Source organism: Oncorhynchus mykiss, chromosome 18 (genome assembly GCF_057628025.1).
Source record: "Oncorhynchus mykiss isolate SJ-2025 chromosome 18, ASM5762802v1, whole genome shotgun sequence".
In the NCBI taxonomy this organism is placed as follows: Eukaryota; Metazoa; Chordata; class Actinopteri; order Salmoniformes; family Salmonidae; genus Oncorhynchus; species Oncorhynchus mykiss.
In genome coordinates this window covers 627,206-648,269 of record NC_143039.1, presented here as the reverse complement: position 1 = coordinate 648,269, position 21,064 = coordinate 627,206, and the positions used below count along the sequence as shown (strand labels likewise).

The 21,064-nt window shown below is 50.1% G+C and overlaps 1 protein-coding gene across 5 annotated transcripts in view; it reads left to right on the top strand.

The window, feature by feature from the left end:
- LOC149975340 (RNA-binding protein 26-like) overlaps positions 1-18,848 on the top strand; it is a 40,347-nt gene extending 21,499 nt beyond the window's left edge. For 2 of the 5 annotated variants that reach the window (XM_090206859.1, XM_090206858.1), the window contains exons 14-21: positions 569-691; positions 1,162-1,236; positions 2,546-2,713; positions 13,059-13,163; positions 13,991-14,194; positions 15,300-15,386; positions 15,542-15,655; positions 18,056-18,848. In XM_090206859.1, the coding sequence (XP_090062985.1) occupies positions 569-691; positions 1,162-1,236; positions 2,546-2,713; positions 13,059-13,163; positions 13,991-14,194; positions 15,300-15,386; positions 15,542-15,655; positions 18,056-18,145 (966 nt within the window). In that variant the 3' untranslated portion in view covers positions 18,146-18,848. Of the gene's footprint in view, positions 1-568; positions 692-1,161; positions 1,237-2,545; positions 2,714-13,058; positions 13,164-13,990; positions 14,195-15,299; positions 15,387-15,541; positions 15,662-18,055 lie in introns of all 5 variants that reach the window. The other 3 variants (XM_090206857.1, XM_090206856.1, XM_090206860.1) reach the window with 2 other exon arrangements.
- Positions 18,849-21,064: the final 2,216 nt, after the last annotated feature.

The window sequence follows — 21,064 nt, the reverse complement described above, 5'->3', positions numbered from 1 at the left end:
CCAGGTGTTCTCCTATATGAGTCCTCTCCACCAGGTGTTCTCCTATATGAGTCCTCTCCACCAGGTGTTCTCCTATATGAGTCTTCTCTACCAGGTGTTCTCCTATATGAGTCCTCTCCACCAGGTGTTCTCCTATATGAGTCCTCTCTACCAGGTGTTCTCCTATATGAGTCCTCTCCACCAGGTGTTCTCCTATATGAGTCCTCTCTACCAGGTGTTCTCCTATATGAGTCCTCTCCACCAGGTGTTCTCCTATATGAGTCCTCTCCACCAGGTGTTCTCCTATATGAGTCTTCTCCACCAGGTGTTCTCCTATATGAGTCCTCTCCACCAGGTGTTCTCCTATATGAGTCCTCTCTACCAGGTGTTCTCCTATATGAGTCCTCTCTACCAGGTGTTCTCCTATATGAGTCCTCTCCACCAGGTGTTCTCCTATATGAGTCCTCTCTTCCAGGTGTTCTCCTATATGAGTCCTCTCTACCAGGTGTTCTCCTATATGAGTCTTCTCCACCAGGTGTTCTCCTATACAAGTCCCCAGTAATAATAACATGGTCCTCTTCTCCACCAGGTGTTCTCCACCTCTACGGGGCTGACTAAGACAGTGTACAACATGGCTGCTCTGAAAGCAGCTCAGAAGACGGCTCTGTTCGCTGGGGTCACTGCTACAGAGGAGGCTATGAAGAATAAACAGGTGAGAGGGGGGAGGGATGGGGGAGAGGGATGGGGAGTGAAGGAGGAGAGGGATGGGGAGGGAAGGAGGAGAGGGAAGGGAAGGAGGAGAGGGATGGGGAGGGAAGGAGGAGAGGGAAGGGAGGGAAAGATGGATGGGAGGAGGAGGGGGTGGGTGGAGGAGGAGGAGGAGAGGGTGGGACTAAGGAGGAAGAGATGGATGGAGGAGAAGGTAGGACTAGGGGGGAAGAGATGGATGGAGCAGAAGGTGGGACTAGGGGGGAAGAGATGGATGGAGGAGAAGGTGGGGGGCTGGAAGGGGGAAATAAGGGTTAGGGAAGAGGGGTCACGTTCATCTCTAATCCTGTTAGGAGACTCCTGGGAAAAGAGTCTGAACGTAACAGTTGTCTTCATGTAGCTTTTCCAGACGCTCAGAGCACTTTACCGTGGTTGTGGAAGAGGTGAATTACCACTTTAATATTCCCCTGACAGGAAGCCCTGCGGCTCCAACAGGAAATGAGGAAGAAGAAGCAGGAAATCCTGGAGAAACACATCGAGACTCAGAAGGTGAGTTTTTTTTCTTCCCCCCCATAGAGAATGATAGAGGTCTCTAGTGGCCAGCAGGCTGTTTAAACATGGGCAGCGCCATTAAGGGCCTCCACCATGCTTCTGCCATTTTAAAGTAGTCAACGGCGTGGGGTTTTCCTATGGGTTGTATAAAGCCCTGCCCATGCTGTCACAGACGCTGGCAACGGCACAGATATAAAGATGAGTCCTCTATCCATCTCTATGGTTTTACCCTCACCATGGCTCAATCCATCTGTCCTTGATTCCTCTCTCCTTTCCTTCGTCAAAACCCATTGAAGAAGAAGGTCAGAGGTAGAGGATATGTCAAATGAATCCCTCTGGTCCCTAGAAGGTCGCTAGTATCATGTTTTTCCTAGGTCTGAGGTAGAGAAGATGTAAAATGAATCCCTCTGGTCCCTAGAAGGTCGCTAGTATCATGTTTTACCTAGGTCTGAGGTAGAGGAGATGTAAAATGAATCCCTCTGGTCCCTAGAAGGTCGCTAGTATCATGTTTTTCCTAGGTCTGAGGTAGAGGAGATGTCAAATTAATCCTCTCTGGTCCCTAGAAGGTCTGAGGTAGAGGAGATGTAAAATGAATCCCTCTGGTCCCTAGAAGGTCGCTAGTATCATGTTTTACCTAGGTCTGAGGTAGAGGAGATGTAAAATGAATCCCTCTGGTCCCTAGAAGGTCGCTAGTATCATGTTTTACCTAGGTCTGAGGTAGAGGAGATGTCAAATTAATCCTCTCTGGTCCCTAGAAGGTCGCTAGTGTCATGTTTTTCCTAGGTCTGAGGTAGAGGTGATGTCACATTAATCCTCTCTGGTCCCTAGAAGGTCTGAGGTAGAGGAGATGTAAAATGAATCCCTCTGGTCCCTAGAAGGTCGCTAGTATCATGTTTTACCTAGGTCTGAGGTAGAGGAGATGTAAAATGAATCCCTCTGGTCCCTAGAAGGTCGCTAGTATCATGTTTTTCCTAGGTCTGAGGTAGAGGAGATGTAAATGAATCCCTCTTGTCCCTAGAAGGTCGCTAGTATCATGTTTTTCCTAGGTCTGAGGTAGAGGAGATGTCAAATTAATCCCTCTGGTCCCTAGAAGGTCTGAGGTAGAGGAGATGTAAAATGAATCCCTCTGGTCCCTAGAAGGTCGCTAGTATCATGTTTTACCTAGGTCTGAGGTAGAGGAGATGTAAAATGAATCCCTCTGGTCCCTAGAAGGTCTGAGGTAGAGGAGATGTAAAATGAATCCCCTCTGGTCCCTAGAAGGTCGCTAGTATGACGTTTTTCCCTCTCTCGTACTCCCGCGTTCCAGCTGTTGATCTGTAAACTGGAGAAGAACAAGACGATGAAGGCAGGAGACAAGGCGGTGATCATGACAACGCTGGGAACGCTGACCAAGAGTATTACCAAACTACAGCAAGAGATTAAAGGACTCTCGAACCCTTCGGGAGTACGGGGGGCGCCCAAGAGCAAGGCTCAGGTACACACACACACACACACACACACACTATACCTCAATCATCATGACTCATGACTGTCAGGTAGAGGGGGGGGGGGGCAGCTCTCAAACAGCCTATAGATAATCTGTCAGGTAGAGAGGGGGGGGGGGGGGGGGCAGCTCTCAAACAGCCTATAGATAATCTGTCAGGTAGAGAGGGGGGGGGGGGGGGGCAGCTCTCAAACAGCCTATAGATAATCTGTCAGGTAGAGAGGGGGGGGGGGCAGCTCTCAAACAGCCTATAGATAATCTGTCAGGTAGAGAGGGGGGGGGGGGGGGGGGCAGCTCTCAAACAGCCTATAGATAATCTGTCAGGTAGAGAGAGGGGGGGGGGGGGGCAGCTCTCAAACAGCCTATAGATAATCTGTCAGGTAGAGAGGGGGGGGGGGGCAGCTCTCAAACAGCCTATAGATAATCTGTCAGGTAGAGAGGGGGGGGGGCAGCTCTCAAACAGCCTATAGATAATCTGTCAGGTAGAGAGGGGGGGGGGGGGGCAGCTCTCAAACAGCCTATAGATAATCTGTCAGGTAGAGAGGGGGGGGGGGGGGGGGCAGCTCTCAAGCAGCCTATAGATAATCTGTCAGGTAGAGAGGGGGGGGGGGCAGCTCTCAAACAGCCTATAGATAATCTGTCAGGTAGAGAGAGAGGGGGGGGCAGCTCTCAAACAGCCTATAGATAATCTGTCAGGTAGAGAGAGAGGGGGGGGGGGCAACTCTCAAACAGCCTATAGATAATCTGTCAGGTAGAGAGGGGGGGGGGGGGCAGCTCTCAAACAGCCTATAGATAATCTGTCAGGTAGAGAGAGAGGGGGGGGGGGGGGCAACTCTCAAACAGCCTATAGATAATCTGTCAGGTAGAGAGGGGGGGGGGGGCAGCTCTCAAACAGCCTATAGATAATCTGTCAGGTAGAGAGGGGGGGGGGGGGGGCAGCTCTCAAACAGCCTATAGATAATCTGTCAGGTAGAGAGGGGGGGGGGGGCAGCTCTCAAACAGCCTATAGATAATCTGTCAGGTAGAGAGAGAGGGGGGGGCAGCTCTCAAACAGCCTATAGATAATCTGTCAGGTAGAGAGAGAGGGGGGGGGGGGCAACTCTCAAACAGCCTATAGATAATCTGTCAGGTAGAGAGGGGGGGGGGGGGGGCAGCTCTCAAACAGCCTATAGATAATCTGTCAGGTAGAGAGAGAGGGGGGGGGGGGGGCAACTCTCAAACAGCCTATAGATAATCTGTCAGGTAGAGAGGGGGGGGGGGGCAGCTCTCAAACAGCCTATAGATAATCTGTCAGGTAGAGGGGGGGGCAGCTCTCAAACAGCCTATAGATAATCTGTCAGGTAGAGAGGGGGGGGGGGGGCAGCTCTCAAACAGCCTACAGATAATCTGTCAGGTAGAGAGGGGGGGGGGGGGGGGGCAGCTCTCAAACAGCCTATAGATAATCTGTCAGGTAGAGAGAGAGGGGGGGGCAGCTCTCAAACAGCCTATAGATAATCTGTCAGGTAGAGAGAGAGGGGGGGGGGGGGGGCAGCTCTCAAACAGCCTATAGATAATCTGTCAGGTAGAGAGGGGGGGGGGGGGCAGCTCTCAAACAGCCTATAGATAATCTGTCAGGTAGAGAAGGGGGGGGGGGGGGGCAGCTCTCAAACAGCCTATAGATAATCTGTCAGGTAGAGAGAGGGGGGGGGGCAGCTCTCAAACAGCCTATAGATAATCTGTCAGGTAGAGAGGGGGGGGGGGGGGGGGGGCAGCTCTCAAACAGCCTATAGATAATCTGTCAGGTAGAGAGGGGGGGGGGGCAGCTCTCAAACAGCCTATAGATAATCTGTCAGGTAGAGAGGGGGGGGGGGGCAGCTCTCAAACAGCCTATAGATAATCTGTCAGGTAGAGAGGGGGGGGCAGCTCTCAAACAGCCTATAGATAATCTGTCAGGTAGAGAGGGGGGGGGGGCAGCTCTCAAACAGCCTATAGATAATCTGTCAGGTAGAGAGAGAGGGGGGGGCAGCTCTCAAACAGCCTATAGATAATCTGTCAGGTAGAGAGGGGGGGGGGCAGCTCTCAAACAGCCTATAGATAATCTGTCAGGTAGAGAGGGGGGGGGGGGGGCAGCTCTCAAACAGCCTATAGATAATCTGTCAGGTAGAGAGGGGGGGGGGGGGGGGCAGCTCTCAAACAGCCTATAGATAATCTGTCAGGTAGAGAGGGGGGGGGGGCAGCTCTCAAACAGCCTATAGATAATCTGTCAGGTAGAGAGAGAGGGGGGGGCAGCTCTCAAACAGCCTATAGATAATCTGTCAGGTAGAGAGAGAGGGGGGGGGGGGCAACTCTCAAACAGCCTATAGATAATCTGTCAGGTAGAGAGGGGGGGGGGGGGCAGCTCTCAAACAGCCTATAGATAATCTGTCAGGTAGAGAGAGAGGGGGGGGGGGGGGGCAACTCTCAAACAGCCTATAGATAATCTGTCAGGTAGAGAGGGGGGGGGGGGGCAGCTCTCAAACAGCCTATAGATAATCTGTCAGGTAGAGAGGGGGGGGGGGGGGGCAGCTCTCAAACAGCCTATAGATAATCTGTCAGGTAGAGAGGGGGGGGGGGGCAGCTCTCAAACAGCCTATAGATAATCTGTCAGGTAGAGAGAGAGGGGGGGGCAGCTCTCAAACAGCCTATAGATAATCTGTCAGGTAGAGAGAGAGGGGGGGGGGGGCAACTCTCAAACAGCCTATAGATAATCTGTCAGGTAGAGAGGGGGGGGGGGGGGGCAGCTCTCAAACAGCCTATAGATAATCTGTCAGGTAGAGAGAGAGAGGGGGGGGGGGCAACTCTCAAACAGCCTATAGATAATCTGTCAGGTAGAGAGGGGGGGGGGGGCAGCTCTCAAACAGCCTATAGATAATCTGTCAGGTAGAGGGGGGGGCAGCTCTCAAACAGCCTATAGATAATCTGTCAGGTAGAGAGGGGGGGGGGGGGCAGCTCTCAAACAGCCTACAGATAATCTGTCAGGTAGAGAGAGAGAGGGGGGCAGCTCTCAAACAGCCTATAGATAATCTGTCAGGTAGAGAGGGGGGGGGGGGGGGGCAGCTCTCAAACAGCCTATAGATAATCTGTCAGGTAGAGAGAGAGGGGGGGGCAGCTCTCAAACAGCCTATAGATAATCTGTCAGGTAGAGAGAGAGGGGGGGGGGGGGGCAGCTCTCAAACAGCCTATAGATAATCTGTCAGGTAGAGAGGGGGGGGGGGGGCAGCTCTCAAACAGCCTATAGATAATCTGTCAGGTAGAGAAGGGGGGGGGGGGGGGCAGCTCTCAAACAGCCTATAGATAATCTGTCAGGTAGAGAGGGGGGGGGGGGGGGGGGGGCAGCTCTCAAACAGCCTATAGATAATCTGTCAGGTAGAGAGGGGGGGGGGCAGCTCTCAAACAGCCTATAGATAATCTGTCAGGTAGAGAGGGGGGGGGGGGGCAGCTCTCAAACAGCCTATAGATAATCTGTCAGGTAGAGAGGGGGGGGCAGCTCTCAAACAGCCTATAGATAATCTGTCAGGTAGAGAGGGGGGGGGGGGCAGCTCTCAAACAGCCTATAGATAATCTGTCAGGTAGAGAGAGAGGGGGGGGGGGCAGCTCTCAAACAGCCTATAGATAATCTGTCAGGTAGAGAGGGGGGGGGGGGACAGCTCTCAAACAGCCTATAGATAATCTGTCAGGTAGAGAGGGGGGGGGGGGACAGCTCTCAAACAGCCTATAGATAATCTGTCAGGTAGAGGGGGGGGGGGGGGGACAGCTCTCAAACAGCCTATAGATAATCTGTCAGGTAGAGAGGGGGGGGGGGGACAGCTCTCAAACAGCCTATAGATAATCTGTCAGGTAGAGAGAGAGGGGGGGGCAGCTCTCAAACAGCCTATAGATAATCTGTCAGGTAGAGAGAGAGGGGGGGGGGGGGGGCAGCTCTCAAACAGCCTATAGATAATCTGTCAGGTAGAGAGGGGGGGGGGGCAGCTCTCAAACAGCCTATAGATAATCTGTCAGGTAGAGAGAGAGGGGGGGGGCAGCTCTCAAACAGCCTATAGATAATCTGTCAGGTAGAGAGAGGGGGGGGGGGCAGCTCTCAAACAGCCTATAGATAATCTGTCAGGTAGAGAGAGGGGGGGGGGGGCAGCTCTCAAACAGCCTATAGATAATCTGTCAGGTAGAGAGAAGGGGGGGGGGCAGCTCTCAAACAGCCTATAGATAATCTGTCAGGTAGAGAGAGAGAGGGGGGGGGGCAGCTCTCAAACAGCCTATAGATAATCTGTCAGGTAGAGAGGGGGGGGGGGCAGCTCTCAAACAGCCTATAGATAATCTGTCAGGTAGAGAGGGGGGGGGGGCAGCTCTCAAACAGCCTATAGATAATCTGTCAGGTAGAGAGGGGGGGGCAGCTCTCAAACAGCCTATAGATAATCTGTCAGGTAGAGAGGGGGGGGGGGGCAGCTCTCAAACAGCCTATAGATAATCTGTCAGGTAGAGAGAGAGGGGGGGGCAGCTCTCAAACAGCCTATAGATAATCTGTCAGGTAGAGAGAGAGGGGGGGGGGGGGCAGCTCTCAAACAGCCTATAGATAATCTGTCAGGTAGAGAGGGGGGGGGGGGCAGCTCTCAAACAGCCTATAGATAATCTGTCAGGTAGAGAGAGAGGGGGGGGGCAGCTCTCAAACAGCCTATAGATAATCTGTCAGGTAGAGAGGGGGGGGGGGGGAGGGCAGCTCTCAAACAGCCTATAGATAATCTGTCAGGTAGAGAGGGGGGGGGGGCAGCTCTCAAACAGCCTATAGATAATCTGTCAGGTAGAGAGGGGGGGGGGGGGGGGGCAGCTCTCAAACAGCCTATAGATAATCTGTCAGGTAGAGAGGGGGGGGGGGGCAGCTCTCAAACAGCCTATAGATAATCTGTCAGGTAGAGAGAGAGGGGGGGGGGCAGCTCTCAAACAGCCTATAGATAATCTGTCAGGTAGAGAGAGGGGGGGGGGGGGGCAGCTCTCAAACAGCCTATAGATAATCTGTCAGGTAGAGAGAGAGGGGGGGGGGCAGCTCTCAAACAGCCTATAGATAATCTGTCAGGTAGAGAGAGAGGGGGGGGGCAGCTCTCAAACAGCCTATAGATAATCTGTCAGGTAGAGAGAGAGGGGGGGGGGGGGGCAGCTCTCAAACAGCCTATAGATAATCTGTCAGGTAGAGAGAAGGGGGGGGGGGCAGCTCTCAAACAGCCTATAGATAATCTGTCAGGTAGAGAGAGAGAGGGGGGGGGGCAGCTCTCAAACAGCCTATAGATAATCTGTCAGGTAGAGAGAAGGGGGGGGGGGGCAGCTCTCAAACAGCCTATAGATAATCTGTCAGGTAGAGAGGGGGGGGGGGGCAGCTCTCAAACAGCCTATAGATAATCTGTCAGGTAGAGAGAGAGGGGGGGGCAGCTCTCAAACAGCCTATAGATAATCTGTCAGGTAGAGAGAGAGGGGGGGGGGGGGGGCAGCTCTCAAACAGCCTATAGATAATCTGTCAGGTAGAGAGAGGGGGGGGGCAGCTCTCAAACAGCCTATAGATAATCTGTCAGGTAGAGAGAGAGGGGGGGGGGGGGGCAGCTCTCAAACAGCCTATAGATAATCTGTCAGGTAGAGAGGGGGGGGGGGGGGGCAGCTCTCAAACAGCCTATAGATAATCTGTTAGGTAGAGAGGGGGGGGGGGGGCAGCTCTCAAACAGCCTATAGATAATCTGTCAGGTAGAGAGAGAGGGGGGGGGGGGGGCAGCTCTCAAACAGCCTATAGATAATCTGTCAGGTAGAGAGGGGGGGCAGCTCTCAAACAGCCTATAGATAATCTGTAAAGTAGAGAGGGGGGGGGGGCAGCTCTCAAACAGCCTATAGATAATCTGTCAAGTAGAGAGAGAGGGGGGGGGGGCAGCTCTCAAACAGCCTATAGATAATCTGTCAGGTAGAGAGAGAGGGGGGGGGGGCAGCTCTCAAACAGCCTATAGATAATCTGTCAGGTAGAGAGGGGGGGGGGGGCAGCTCTCAAACAGCCTATAGATAATCTGTAAGGAAGAGAGAGAGAGAGAGAGAGGGGGGGGGGGGGGGGCAGCTCTCAAACAGCCTATAGATAATCTGTCAGGTAGAGAGAGAGAGAGAGGGGGGGGGGGCAGCTCTCAAACAGCCTATAGATAATCTGTCAGGTAGAGAGGGGGGGGGGGGGGGGGGACAGCTCTCAAACAGCCTATAGATAATCTGTCAGGTAGAGAGGGGGGGGGGGGGGCAGCTCTCAAACAGCCTATAGATAATCTGTCAGGTAGAGAGAGAGAGGGGGGGGGGGCAGCTCTCAAACAGCCTATAGATAATCTGTCAGGTAGAGGGGGGGGCAGCTCTCAAACAGCCTATAGATAATCTGTAAGGAAGAGAGAGAGAGAGAGAGAGGGGGGGGGGGGGCAGCTCTCAAACAGCCTATAGATAATCTGTCAGGTAGAGAGAGAGAGAGAGGGGGGGGGGGGGCAGCTCTCAAACAGCCTATAGATAATCTGTAAGGAAGAGAGAGAGAGAGGGGGGGGGGGGGGCAGCTCTCAAACAGCCTATAGATAATCTGTCAGGTAGAGAGAGAGAGAGAGGGGGGGGGGCAGCTCTCAAACAGCCTATAGATAATCTGTCAGGTAGAGAGAGAGGGAGAGGGGGGGGGGGCAGCTCTCAAACAGCCTATAGATAATCTGTCAGGTAGAGAGAGAGAGAGAGGGGGGGGGGGGGCAGCTCTCAAACAGCCTATAGATAATCTGTCAGGTAGAGAGAAGGGGGGGGGGCAGCTCTCAAACAGCCTATAGATAATCTGTCAGGTAGAGAGAGAGAGGGGGGCAGCTCTCAAACAGCCTATAGATAATCTGTCAGGTAGAGAGAGAGGGGGGGGGGGGGGGCAGCTCTCAAACAGCCTATAGATAATCTGTCAGGTAGAGAGAGAGGGGGGGGGGGGCAGCTCTCAAACAGCCTATAGATAATCTGTCAGGTAGAGAGGGGGGGGGGGGGCAGCTCTCAAACAGCCTATAGATAATCTGTCAGGTAGAGAGAGAGGGGGGGGGGGCAGCTCTCAAACAGCCTATAGATAATCTGTCAGGTAGAGAGAGAGGGGGGGGGGCAGCTCTCAAACAGCCTATAGATAATCTGTCAGGTAGAGAGGGGGGGGGGGGCAGCTCTCAAACAGCCTATAGATAATCTGTCAGGTAGAGAGAGAGAGGGGGGGGGGCAGCTCTCAAACAGCCTATAGATAATCTGTCAGGTAGAGGGGGGGGCAGCTCTCAAACAGCCTATAGATAATCTGTAAGGAAGAGAGAGAGAGAGAGAGAGAGGGGGGGGGGGGGGCAGCTCTCAAACAGCCTATAGATAATCTGTCAGGTAGAGAGAGAGAGAGAGGGGGGGGGGGCAGCTCTCAAACAGCCTATAGATAATCTGTCAGGTAGAGAGGGGGGGGGGGGGGGCAGCTCTCAAACAGCCTATAGATAATCTGTCAGGTAGAGAGGGGGGGGGGGGCAGCTCTCAAACAGCCTATAGATAATCTGTCAGGTAGAGAGAGAGAGGGGGGGGGGCAGCTCTCAAACAGCCTATAGATAATCTGTCAGGTAGAGGGGGGGGCAGCTCTCAAACAGCCTATAGATAATCTGTAAGGAAGAGAGAGAGAGAGAGAGAGGGGGGGGGGGCAGCTCTCAAACAGCCTATAGATAATCTGTCAGGTAGAGAGAGAGAGAGAGGGGGGGGGGGGGGCAGCTCTCAAACAGCCTATAGATAATCTGTAAGGAAGAGAGAGAGAGAGGGGGGGGGGGGGCAGCTCTCAAACAGCCTATAGATAATCTGTCAGGTAGAGAGAGAGAGAGAGGGGGGGGGGCAGCTCTCAAACAGCCTATAGATAATCTGTCAGGTAGAGAGAGAGGGAGAGGGGGGGGGGGGCAGCTCTCAAACAGCCTATAGATAATCTGTCAGGTAGAGAGAGAGAGAGAGGGGGGGGGGGGCAGCTCTCAAACAGCCTATAGATAATCTGTCAGGTAGAGAGAAGGGGGGGGGGCAGCTCTCAAACAGCCTATAGATAATCTGTCAGGTAGAGAGGGGGGGGGGGGGCAGCTCTCAAACAGCCTATAGATAATCTGTCAGGTAGAGAGAGAGAGGGGGGCAGCTCTCAAACAGCCTATAGATAATCTGTCAGGTAGAGAGAGAGGGGGGGGGGGGGGCAGCTCTCAAACAGCCTATAGATAATCTGTCAGGTAGAGAGAGAGGGGGGGGGGGGCAGCTCTCAAACAGCCTATAGATAATCTGTCAGGTAGAGAGGGGGGGGGGGGGGCAGCTCTCAAACAGCCTATAGATAATCTGTCAGGTAGAGAGAGAGGGGGGGGGGGCAGCTCTCAAACAGCCTATAGATAATCTGTCAGGTAGAGAGAGAGGGGGGGGGGGCAGCTCTCAAACAGCCTATAGATAATCTGTCAGGTAGAGAGAGAGGGGGGGGGGGCAGCTCTCAAACAGCCTATAGATAATCTGTCAGGTAGAGAGAGAGGGGGGGGGGGCAGCTCTCAAACAGCCTATAGATAATCTGTCAGGTAGAGGGGGGGGGGGGGGGGCAGCTCTCAAACAGCCTATAGATAATCTGTCAGGTAGAGAGAGAGAGGGGGGGGGGCAGCTCTCAAACAGCCTATAGATAATCTGTCAGGTAGAGAGAGGGGGGGGGGGGGCAGCTCTCAAACAGCCTATAGATAATCTGTCAGGTAGAGAGAGAGAGAGGGGGGGCAGCTCTCAAACAGCCTAGGTTATAACAGGTAGACATAGACTACTCTGGATCCTGGTTATAACAGGTGGACATAGACTACTCTGGATCCTGGTTATAGCAGGAGGACATAGACTGCTCTGGATCCTGGTTATAACAGGTGGACATAGACTACTCTGGATCCTGGTTATAACAGGTGGACATAGACTACTCTGGATCCTGGTCATAACAGGTGGACATAGACTACTCTGGATCCTGGTTATAACAGGTGGACATAGACTACTCTGGATCCTGGTTATAACAGGTGGACATAGACTACTCTGGATCCTGGTTATAGCAGGTGGACATAGACTGCTCTGGATCCTGGTTATAACAGGTGGACATAGACTACTCTGGATCCTGGTTATAGCAGGTGGACACAGACTACTCTGGATCCTGGTTATAACAGGTGAACATAGACTACTCTGGATCCTGGTTATAGCAGGTGGACATAGACTACTCTGGATCCTGGTTATAACAGGTGGACATAGACTACTCTGGATCCTGGTTATAACAGGTGGACATAGACTACTCTGGATCCTGGTTATAACAGGTGGACATAGACTACTCTGGATCCTGGTTATAGCAGGTGGACATAGACTACTCTGGATCCTGGTTATAACAGGTGGACATAGACTACTCTGGATCCTGGTTATAACAGGTGGACATAGACTACTCTGGATCCTGGTTATAACAGGTGGACATAGACTACTCTGGATCCTGGTTAGGACGGACATGTAATAAGCACACAGAAAATATGCCAATTTAGAAGAGAAGTCTGAAATGTTTTCTCCTGTCTCCTGTCTGTCTGTCTACTGTCTGTCTGTCTCCTGTTTGTCTCTGTCTCCTGTCTCTCTCTCCTGTCTCCTGTCTGTCTCTCTCCTGTCTCCTGTCTGTCTCTCTCTCTCCTGTCTATCTGTCTCCTGTCTGTCTCCCTGTCTCCTCTCTCCTGTCTGTCTCCTGTGTCTGTCTCCTCTCTCCTGTCTCTGTCTCCTCTCTCCTGTCTCTCTGTCTCCTGTCTGTCTCCTCTCTCCTGTCTCTCTCTCTCCTGTCTTCCTGTCTGTCTCTCTCCTGTCTCCTGTCTGTCTCTCTCCTGTCTCCCTGTCTCTGTCTCCTGTCTGTCTCCCTGTCTCCTCTCTCCTGTCTGTCTGTATGTCTGTCTCTCTGTCTCCTGTGTCTGTCTGTCTCCTGTCTCCTCTCTCCTGTCTGTCTCCTGTCTGTCTCCTGTCGCCTCTCTCCTGTCTCCCCTTCTGTCTCCCTGTCTCCTGTCTGTCTCCTGTCTGTCTCCTGTCTCCTCTCTCCTGTCTCTCTCCTGTCTGTCTCTCTCCTGTCTCCGTCTCCTCTCTGTCTCCCTGTCTCTTCTCTCCTGTCTGTCTGTATGTCTGTCTCCTGTGTCTGTCTGTCTCCTGTCTCCCTGTCTCCTCTCTCCTGTCTGTCTCCTGTCTGTCTTCTTTCGCCTCTCTCCTGTCTCTCTCTCTCTCCTGTCTCTCCTGTCTTCCTGTCTGTCTCCCTGTCTCCTCTCTCCTGTCTGTCTGTCTCCTGTCTGTCTGTCTGTAGGCTCAGAAGGAGTTGCTGGACACAGAACTGGACCTGTATAAGAAGACCCAGTCTGGAGAAGATACCGTTCAGCTGAAGATCAGATACACACAACTACAGTTAGAGGTAGGGGTCACCTGGAGGTCAGATACAACTACAGTTAGAGGTAGGGGTCAACTGGAGGTCAGATATACACAACTACAGTTAGAGGTAGGGGTCAACTGGAGGTCAGATAAAACTACAGTTAGAGGTAGGGGTCAACTGGAGGTCAGATATACACAACTACAGTTAGAGGTAGGGGTCAACTGGAGGTCAGATATACACAACTACAGTTAGAGGTAGGGGTCAACTGGAGGTCAGATATACACAACTACAGTTAGAGGTAGGGGTCAACTGGAGGTCTGATACACACAACTACAGTTCGAGGTTGTGGTTCAACTGAAGGTCAGATTTGAGCCCTACATCTAACTAGTTGTCTGATTGATACATTTATTTCTGGCGCTCTCTGTTCAACCACCAACCTCTGTTCAACCAGGGGGTGCTGTCATGCTGTCAGATGTGTTTCATCTTTATATTTACTGTCTGTTGTCTCTCTGTTCAACCACCAGGGGGTGCTGTCATGCTGTCAGATGTGTTTCATCTTTATATTTACTGTCTGTTGTCTCTCTGTTCAACCACCAGGGGGTGCTGTCATGCTGTCAGATGTGTTTCATCTTTATATTTACTGTCTGTTGTCTCTCTGTTCAACCACCAGGGGGTGCTGTCATGCTGTCAGATGTGTTTCATCTTTATATTTACTGTCTGTTGTCTCTCTGTTCAACCACCAGGGGGTGCTGTCACACTGTCAGATGTGTTTCTGCTGTGTTTCATCTTTATAGATCGTCTCTTCTAGATTGCATTGTGTGTGTTGAGGTAACGTTGATCATCCTGTCGTTGTCCGCCTTCCTCTCCAGGCAGCTAAGAGGGGGATCCTGGCTCCAGGGCGGGGCAGAGGGGCCCATGCTCGAGGCCGTGGGGGCCTGAGAGGCAGGGGGAGGGGAAGGGGTTGCCGGGGGAGGGGTCTCCCTGTCCACTCTACAGTAGACCACAGACCCAGAGCCCTGGAGATCTCTGGCTTTACTGAGACGGACCTCCAGGACCTACTGCCACACTTTGCTGTGAGTTGAGCTTCTTCAACTGGTTTTAAATGAACCCGGTCTGGTTTTAAACTAGTTTTAATGAACCCAGTCTGGTTTTAATGAACCCAGTCTGGTTTTAATGAACCCAGTCTGGTTTTAAACTGGTTTTAATGAACCCTGTCCTGGTTTTAAACTCGTTTTAATGAACCCTGTCCTGGTTTTAAACTCGTTTTAATGAACCCTGTCCTGGTTTTAAACTCGTTTTAATGAACCCTGTCCTGGTTTTAAACTCGTTTTAATGAACCCTGTCCTGGTTTTAAACTCGTTTTAATGAACCCTGTCCTGGTTTTAAACTCGTTTTAATGAACCCTGTCCTGGTTTTAAACTCGTTTTAATGAACCCTGTCCTGGTTTTAAACTCGTTTTAATGAACCCTGTCCTGGTGTTAAACTTGTTTAAATGAACCCTGTCCGGTTTTACACTAGTTTTAATGAACCCAGTCTGGTTTTAAACTCGTTTTAATGAACCCAGTCTGGTTTTAAACTCGTTTTAATGAACCCAGTCTGGTTTTAAACTCGTTTTAATGAACCCAGTCTGGTTTTAAACTCGTTTTAATGAACCCAGTCTGGTTTTAAACTCGTTTTAATGAACCCAGTCTGGTTTTAAACTGGTTTTAATGAACCCAGTCTGGTTTTAAACTGGTTTTAATGAACCCAGTCTGGTTTTAAACTGGTTTTAATGAACCCAGTCTGGTTTTAAACTCGTTTTAATGAACCCAGTCTGGTTTAAACTGGTTTTAATGAACCCAGTCTGGTTTTAAACTGGTTTTAATGAACCCAGTCTGGTTTTAAACTGGTTTTAATGAACCCAGTCTGGTTTTAAACTAGTTTTAATGAACCCTGTCCTGGTTTATATGAATTACATTTGGAATGTTTGTTGGAGGGCTTTATGTGATGTTTTTGGGGCGAAAAATTGAAAATAGCTGTTGAATTTTTGAAAACAAAATGGTCGCCAGCAGTGCTCTGACATCTGTTTGCCTGGGTGAAGGAATGAGTTCAGACTCTGGGACGAAGAGACCAGCGTGTTTTCACCTTACTCCCATCTTTCATCTTATTCCAGTCTTGTTGTTTTTCCCTTTTCTCAAGCAATTTGGAGAGTTGGAGGACTGTCAGATAGACGAGACATCCTGTCTGGCTGTTATCACCTACAGGAGCAGACCAGAGGCTGAACAGGTAAAACGCCTTTCAGCCTCGTGACTCAAACTGGATGTTTTGAACCCAGTGCTGCCACGCTTGGACAGTCATTCTCCACCTCGTTCTCTCATATGTCTTCCTCTCTTCCTGTTCCCCCCCTGTGTTCCCTCTATCCGTCCTCCGCCCTCCGGTAGGCTGCGCTACACAGTGTCCGTCTGAACGGCAGTGACCTGCGTCTGTCCTGGCATAAGCCTGCCGTCTCCCTGACCTCCCAGGAGCCTGATGAGCAGGAGACGGATCATGACGAGGTGAAGGTGGAATGTTGTTTTTCGCCAGTTGTGGACTACAATGTGTTGCTAATGGTTGGGGGAAGTGTTTTTCAGGATGAGTGTGTGTGTGTGTGTGTGTGTGGGCACAGCGCTTCACAGCTAAGGCTTTTCTCCAGCAGCAGACCACCCTGCATACCACTGCTGGCTTGCTTCTGAAGCTAAGCAGGGTTGGTCCTGGTTAGTTCCTGGATGGGAGACCAGATGCTGCTGGAAGTAATGTTGGAGGGCCAGTAGGAGGCACTCTTTCTTCTGGTCTAAAAAAATAACCCAATACCCCAGGGCAGTGATTGGGGACATTGCCCTGTGTAGGGTGCCGTCTTTCGGATGGGACGTTAAACGGGTGTCCTGACTCTCTGAGGTCATTAAAGTTCCCATGGCACTTACAGTAAGAGTAGGGGTGTTAACCCTGGTGTCCTGACTCTCTGAGGTCATTAAAGATGCCATGGCACTTATCGTAAGAGTAGGGGTGTTAACCCTGGTGTCCTGACTCTCTGAGGTCATTAAAGATCCCATGGCACTTATTGTCAGAGTAGAGGTGTTAACCCCGGTGTCCTGGCTAAATTCCCAATCTGGCCCTCAAACCATCACGGTCACCTAATCATCCCCAGCTTCCAATTGGCTCATTCATCCCCCTCCTCTCCCCTGTAACTATTCCCCAGGTCGTTGCTGTAAATGAGAACGTTTTCTCAGTCGGTTTACCTGGTCAAATAACGGATAAATTAAAAAGGCCATAAGAATCCAATGAAAATGAGACGATGGGAGGCAAAAAAAATATGTTTTGTCTCTTTATTAGCCCGAGGCCTCGGGATCTTCCTCTGCTCTGTCGCTCGTTTACGTTCTTCAGTCTGAGACTGCCGTCGTTCGCTACGTTCTTCAGTCTGAGACTGCCGTCGCAGAAGTCCTTTTGTGGTGACGAGGGACAGGAGAAGTCATCCGTCGATATGAAGTCCTCCGTCGATATGAAGTCCTCCGTCGATATGAAGTCCTCCGTCGATATGAAGTCCTCCGTCGATATGAAGTCCTCCGTCGATATGAAGTCCTCCGTCGATATGAAGTCATCCGTCGATATGAACCGTCTCCAAAACAGATCAGATCAAAGCCAGATGTGCTTTACCCCAACGTGTTGTTCTGGCTCTGTCCAAAGCCATTAGTTTCTGGACCAATCAGACAGTCCCCAACGTGTTGTTCTGGCTCTGTCCCAAGCCATTAGTTTCTGGACCAATCAGACAGTCCCCAACGTGTTGTTCTGGCTCTGTGCCAACCCATTAGTTTCTGGACCAATCAGACAGTCCCCAACGTGTTGTTCTGGCTCTGTCCCAACCCATTAGTTTCTGGACCAATCAGACAGTCCCCAACGTGTTGTTCTGGCTCTGTCCCAAGCCATTAGTTTCTGGACCAATCAGACAGTCCCCAACGTGTTGTTCTGGCTCTGTCCCAACCCATTAGTTTCTGGACCAATCAGACAGTCCCCAACGTGTTGTTCTGGCTCTGTCCCAACCCATTAGTTTCTGGACCAATCAGACAGTCCCCAACGTGTTGTTCTGGCTCTGTCCCAACCCATTAGTTTCTGGACCAATCAGACGGTCCCCAACGTGTTGTTCTGGCTCTGTGCCAACCCATTAGTTTCTGGACCAATCAGACGGTCCCCAACGTGTTGTTCTGGCTCTGTCCCAAGCCATTAGTTTCTGGACCAATCAGACAGTCCCCAGCGTGTTGTTCTGGCTCTGTCCCAACCCATTAGTTTCTGGACCAATCAGACAGTCCCCAACGTGTTGTTCTGGCTCTGTGCCAACCCATTAGTTTCTGGACCAATCAGACAGTCCCCAACGTGTTGTTCTGGCTCTGTCCCGACCCATTAGTTTCTGGACCAATCAGACAGTCCCCAACGTGTTGTTCTGGCTCTGTCCCAACCCATTAGTTTCTGGACCAATCAGACAGTCCCCAACGTGTTGTTCTGGCTCTGTCCCAACCCATTAGTTTCTGGACCAATCAGACAGTCCCCAACGTGTTGGCTTTCCAGGGAAGGCTTGAGGAGCTACTCCGTTTCAGACTCATTGAGGAGAAGAGGGCAACAAGGTAGCATAACGGTTGAGAGCGTTTGATCAGTAAACCCGAACGGTTGCTGGTTCGAATCCCCCAGCCGACTAGGTGAAAAATCTCTGTGCCCTTAAGAGCAAGGCATTTAACCCTAATTTCTCCTGTTAGTCGCTCTGGATAAGAGTGTCTGCTAAATGACTCCAATGTGAAGATACTAATGTCCTGTGGGCGTAACATGTGGCCAGATCAAAGAGTTTAAGATGGCCAGAGATTATCTACTCTCTTGTTTTTCTTTCTTTATAAAAGTGTCGTCTTGTCTTGTCTTGTCTCTTTTTTTTGTAGTTCCAGGAAGAGTCGCTGATTGATGATGCGTTGCTCCAGGACGACGACGAGGAGGATGACGACAACGAACCCCGCCCCTGGCGCAGATGAAGACGGCCCCTGATTGGACGAAATGCTAACACAATTTTTTTTTTTTTTTTTTTTTTTTTTTTTTGCTTTGCAGTTTCTGATTGGCTGTTTTACTAGACGCATTTCACAATAGGTCAGAACCTAAACAGTTAATTCATTCTGTTGTGGCGATTCAGAAGATTACTAGACAAAGTCACGTGGGAGTTTCATGTAAATATAGTGGTTATTTTTCTTCCTGCTTTTAGTTTGTAAAAGTACTTTAACATGAAGATTGGTACAGTTTTTTTTAAATAATTATTTGCTTATTGGATTGAAATGAAAAATGATACTAGATTACTTTTAGGGGGAAAAAAACAACTGGCGTTGACTGATCAGATCAAATGAGGCCATAAAGAGCCGTTGTGTTGAAACGCCTGATGTTTATTGACGGTGAGAGTCGCAGAACGACGGGGGGGAAGAGTTTTTTTGACTGTGTGATATTAGATTTGTTTCTTGTGTAAATATTTTCTGTGTGGGTTTTAATGATTTGTATGACCGCTTTGCTTCGGGATTCTTTCTTGGATTTATTTTTGAAATGTCATTAAAACAATAAAATAAAGACTTTCAAATGGTCAAAAATAAAAATAAATCAGCTGGGGAAAAAAAAACCCTGCAGCTGTGATGAAACAAAACCAGCTGATAAAATAAAGACCATTAAAAAAATAAAATAAATGTTTCACAAAAAGAGCATATTTCCATGTGGTTTTCCATTTACCATTAAAACACAATGTGTTAAGGCAAGAACTATTTTCCATGTCCACACTTGGTGAGGCTCGGCGTCAGAAAGACGGTGTGGTATCTCCGTAACGGTAAGTTCTGTTTATCTCTTGGTGTGGTATCTCCATAATGGTAAGCTGTGTGGTTATCTCTTGGTGTGGTATCTCCATAATGGTAAGCTGTGTGGTTATCTCTTGGTGTGGTATCTCCGTAACGGTAAGTTCTGTTTCTCTTGGTGTGGTATCTCCATAATGGTAAGCTGTGTGGTTATTTCTTGGTGTGGTGTCTCCGTAACGGTAAGCTGTGTGGTTATCTCTTGGTGTGGTATCTGCGTAACGGTAAGCTGTGTGGTATCTCCGTAACGGTAAGCTGTGTGGTTATCTCTTGGTGTGGTATCTCCGTAACGGTAAGCTGTGTGGTTATCTCTTGGTGTGGTATCTCCGTAACGGTAAGCTGTGTGGTATCTCCGTAACGGTAAGCTGTGTGGTTATCTCTTGGTGTGGTATCTCCGTAACGGTAAGCTGTGTGGTTATCTCTTGGTGTGGTATCTGCGTAACGGTAAGCTGTGTGGTATCTCCGTAACGGTAAGCTGTGTGGTATCTCCGTAACGGTAAGCTGTGTGGTATCTCCGTAACGGTAAGTTCTGTTTCTCTTGGTGTGGTATCTCCGTAATGGTAAGTTCTGTTTCTCTTGGTGTGGTATCTCCGTAACGGTATGCTGTGTGGTATCTGTAACGGTAAGTTCTGTTTATCTCTTGGTGTGGTATCTCCGTAACGGTAGGTTCTGTTTCTCTTGGTGTGGTATCTCCTTAATGGTGAGCTGTGTGGTTCTCTTGGTGTGGTATCTCCGTAATGGTGAGCTGTGTGGTATCTCCGTAACGGTAGGTTCTGTTTCTCTTGGTGTGGTATCTCCTTAATGGTGAGCTGTGTGGTAATCTCTTGGTGTGGTATCTCATAACGGTAAGCTGTGTGGTTAACTCTTGGTGTGGTATCTCCATAATGATAAACTGTGTGTTAATCTCTTGGTGTGGTATCTCTGTAACGGTGAGCTTTGTGGTATCTCCATAATGGTGAGCTGTGTGGTATCTCCATAATGGTGAGCTGTGTGGTATCTCCATAATGGTGAGCTGTGTGATATCTCCGTAACAGTAAACTGTGTGGTTATCTCTTGGTGTGGTATCTCCATAATGGTGAGCTGTGTGGTCATCTCTTGGTGTGGTATCTCCATAACGGTGAGCTTTGTGGTATCTCCGTAATGGTAAACTGTGTGGTATCTCCATAATGGTGAGTTGTGTGGTTATCTCTTGGTGTGGTATCTCCGTAACCACACAGCTCACCGTTATCTCTTGGTGTGGTATCTCCGTAACGGTGAGCTGTGTGGTATCTCCATAATGGTAAGCTGTGTGGTTATCTCTTGGTGTGGTAATGGTAAACTGTGTGGTTATCTCTTGGTGTGGTAATGGTAAACTGTGTGGTTATCTCTTGGTGTGGTAATGGTAAACTGTGTTGTTATCTCTTGGTGTGGTAATGGTAAACTGTGTGGTTATCTCTTGGTGTGGTAATGGTAAACTGTGTGGTTATCTCTTGGTGTGGTAATGGTAAACTGTGTGGTTATCTCTTGGTGTGGTAATGGTAAACTGTGTGGTTATCTCTTGGTGTGGTAATGGTAAACTGTGTGGTTATCTCTTGCTGTGTTGTAATCTCTTGCTGACCCAAGGTTACTACGTCTCCATCTGCTTTTGTAGGGTTGCATCCCAAGTGGCACCCTACTCCCTATATAGTGCACTACTAGGGAGTTTTTCCTAGCCACTGTGCTTAAACACCTGCATTGCTTGCTGTTTGGGGTTTTAGGCTGGGTTTCTGTACAGCACTTTGAGATATCAGCTGATGTAAGAAGGGCTTTATAAATACATTTGATTTGACTTGGGCTCTGGTCAAAAAATAGTGCACAATATTAGGGAATAGGGTGCCATTTGGGATGCACTATTCCCTGTCCTCACTACTCAGCCCTGATGTTATATACGTCTCAGTAGTTTGATGGTCATGGTTCGCTTTGGAGGGAATTAGACTTTTTCTGTTTTCACATTCTCTTAGATCTGGGACAACAGGACGTGATGTCTCTTAGATCTGGGACAACAGGACGTGATGTCTCTTAGATCTGGGACAACAGGACGTGATGTCTCTT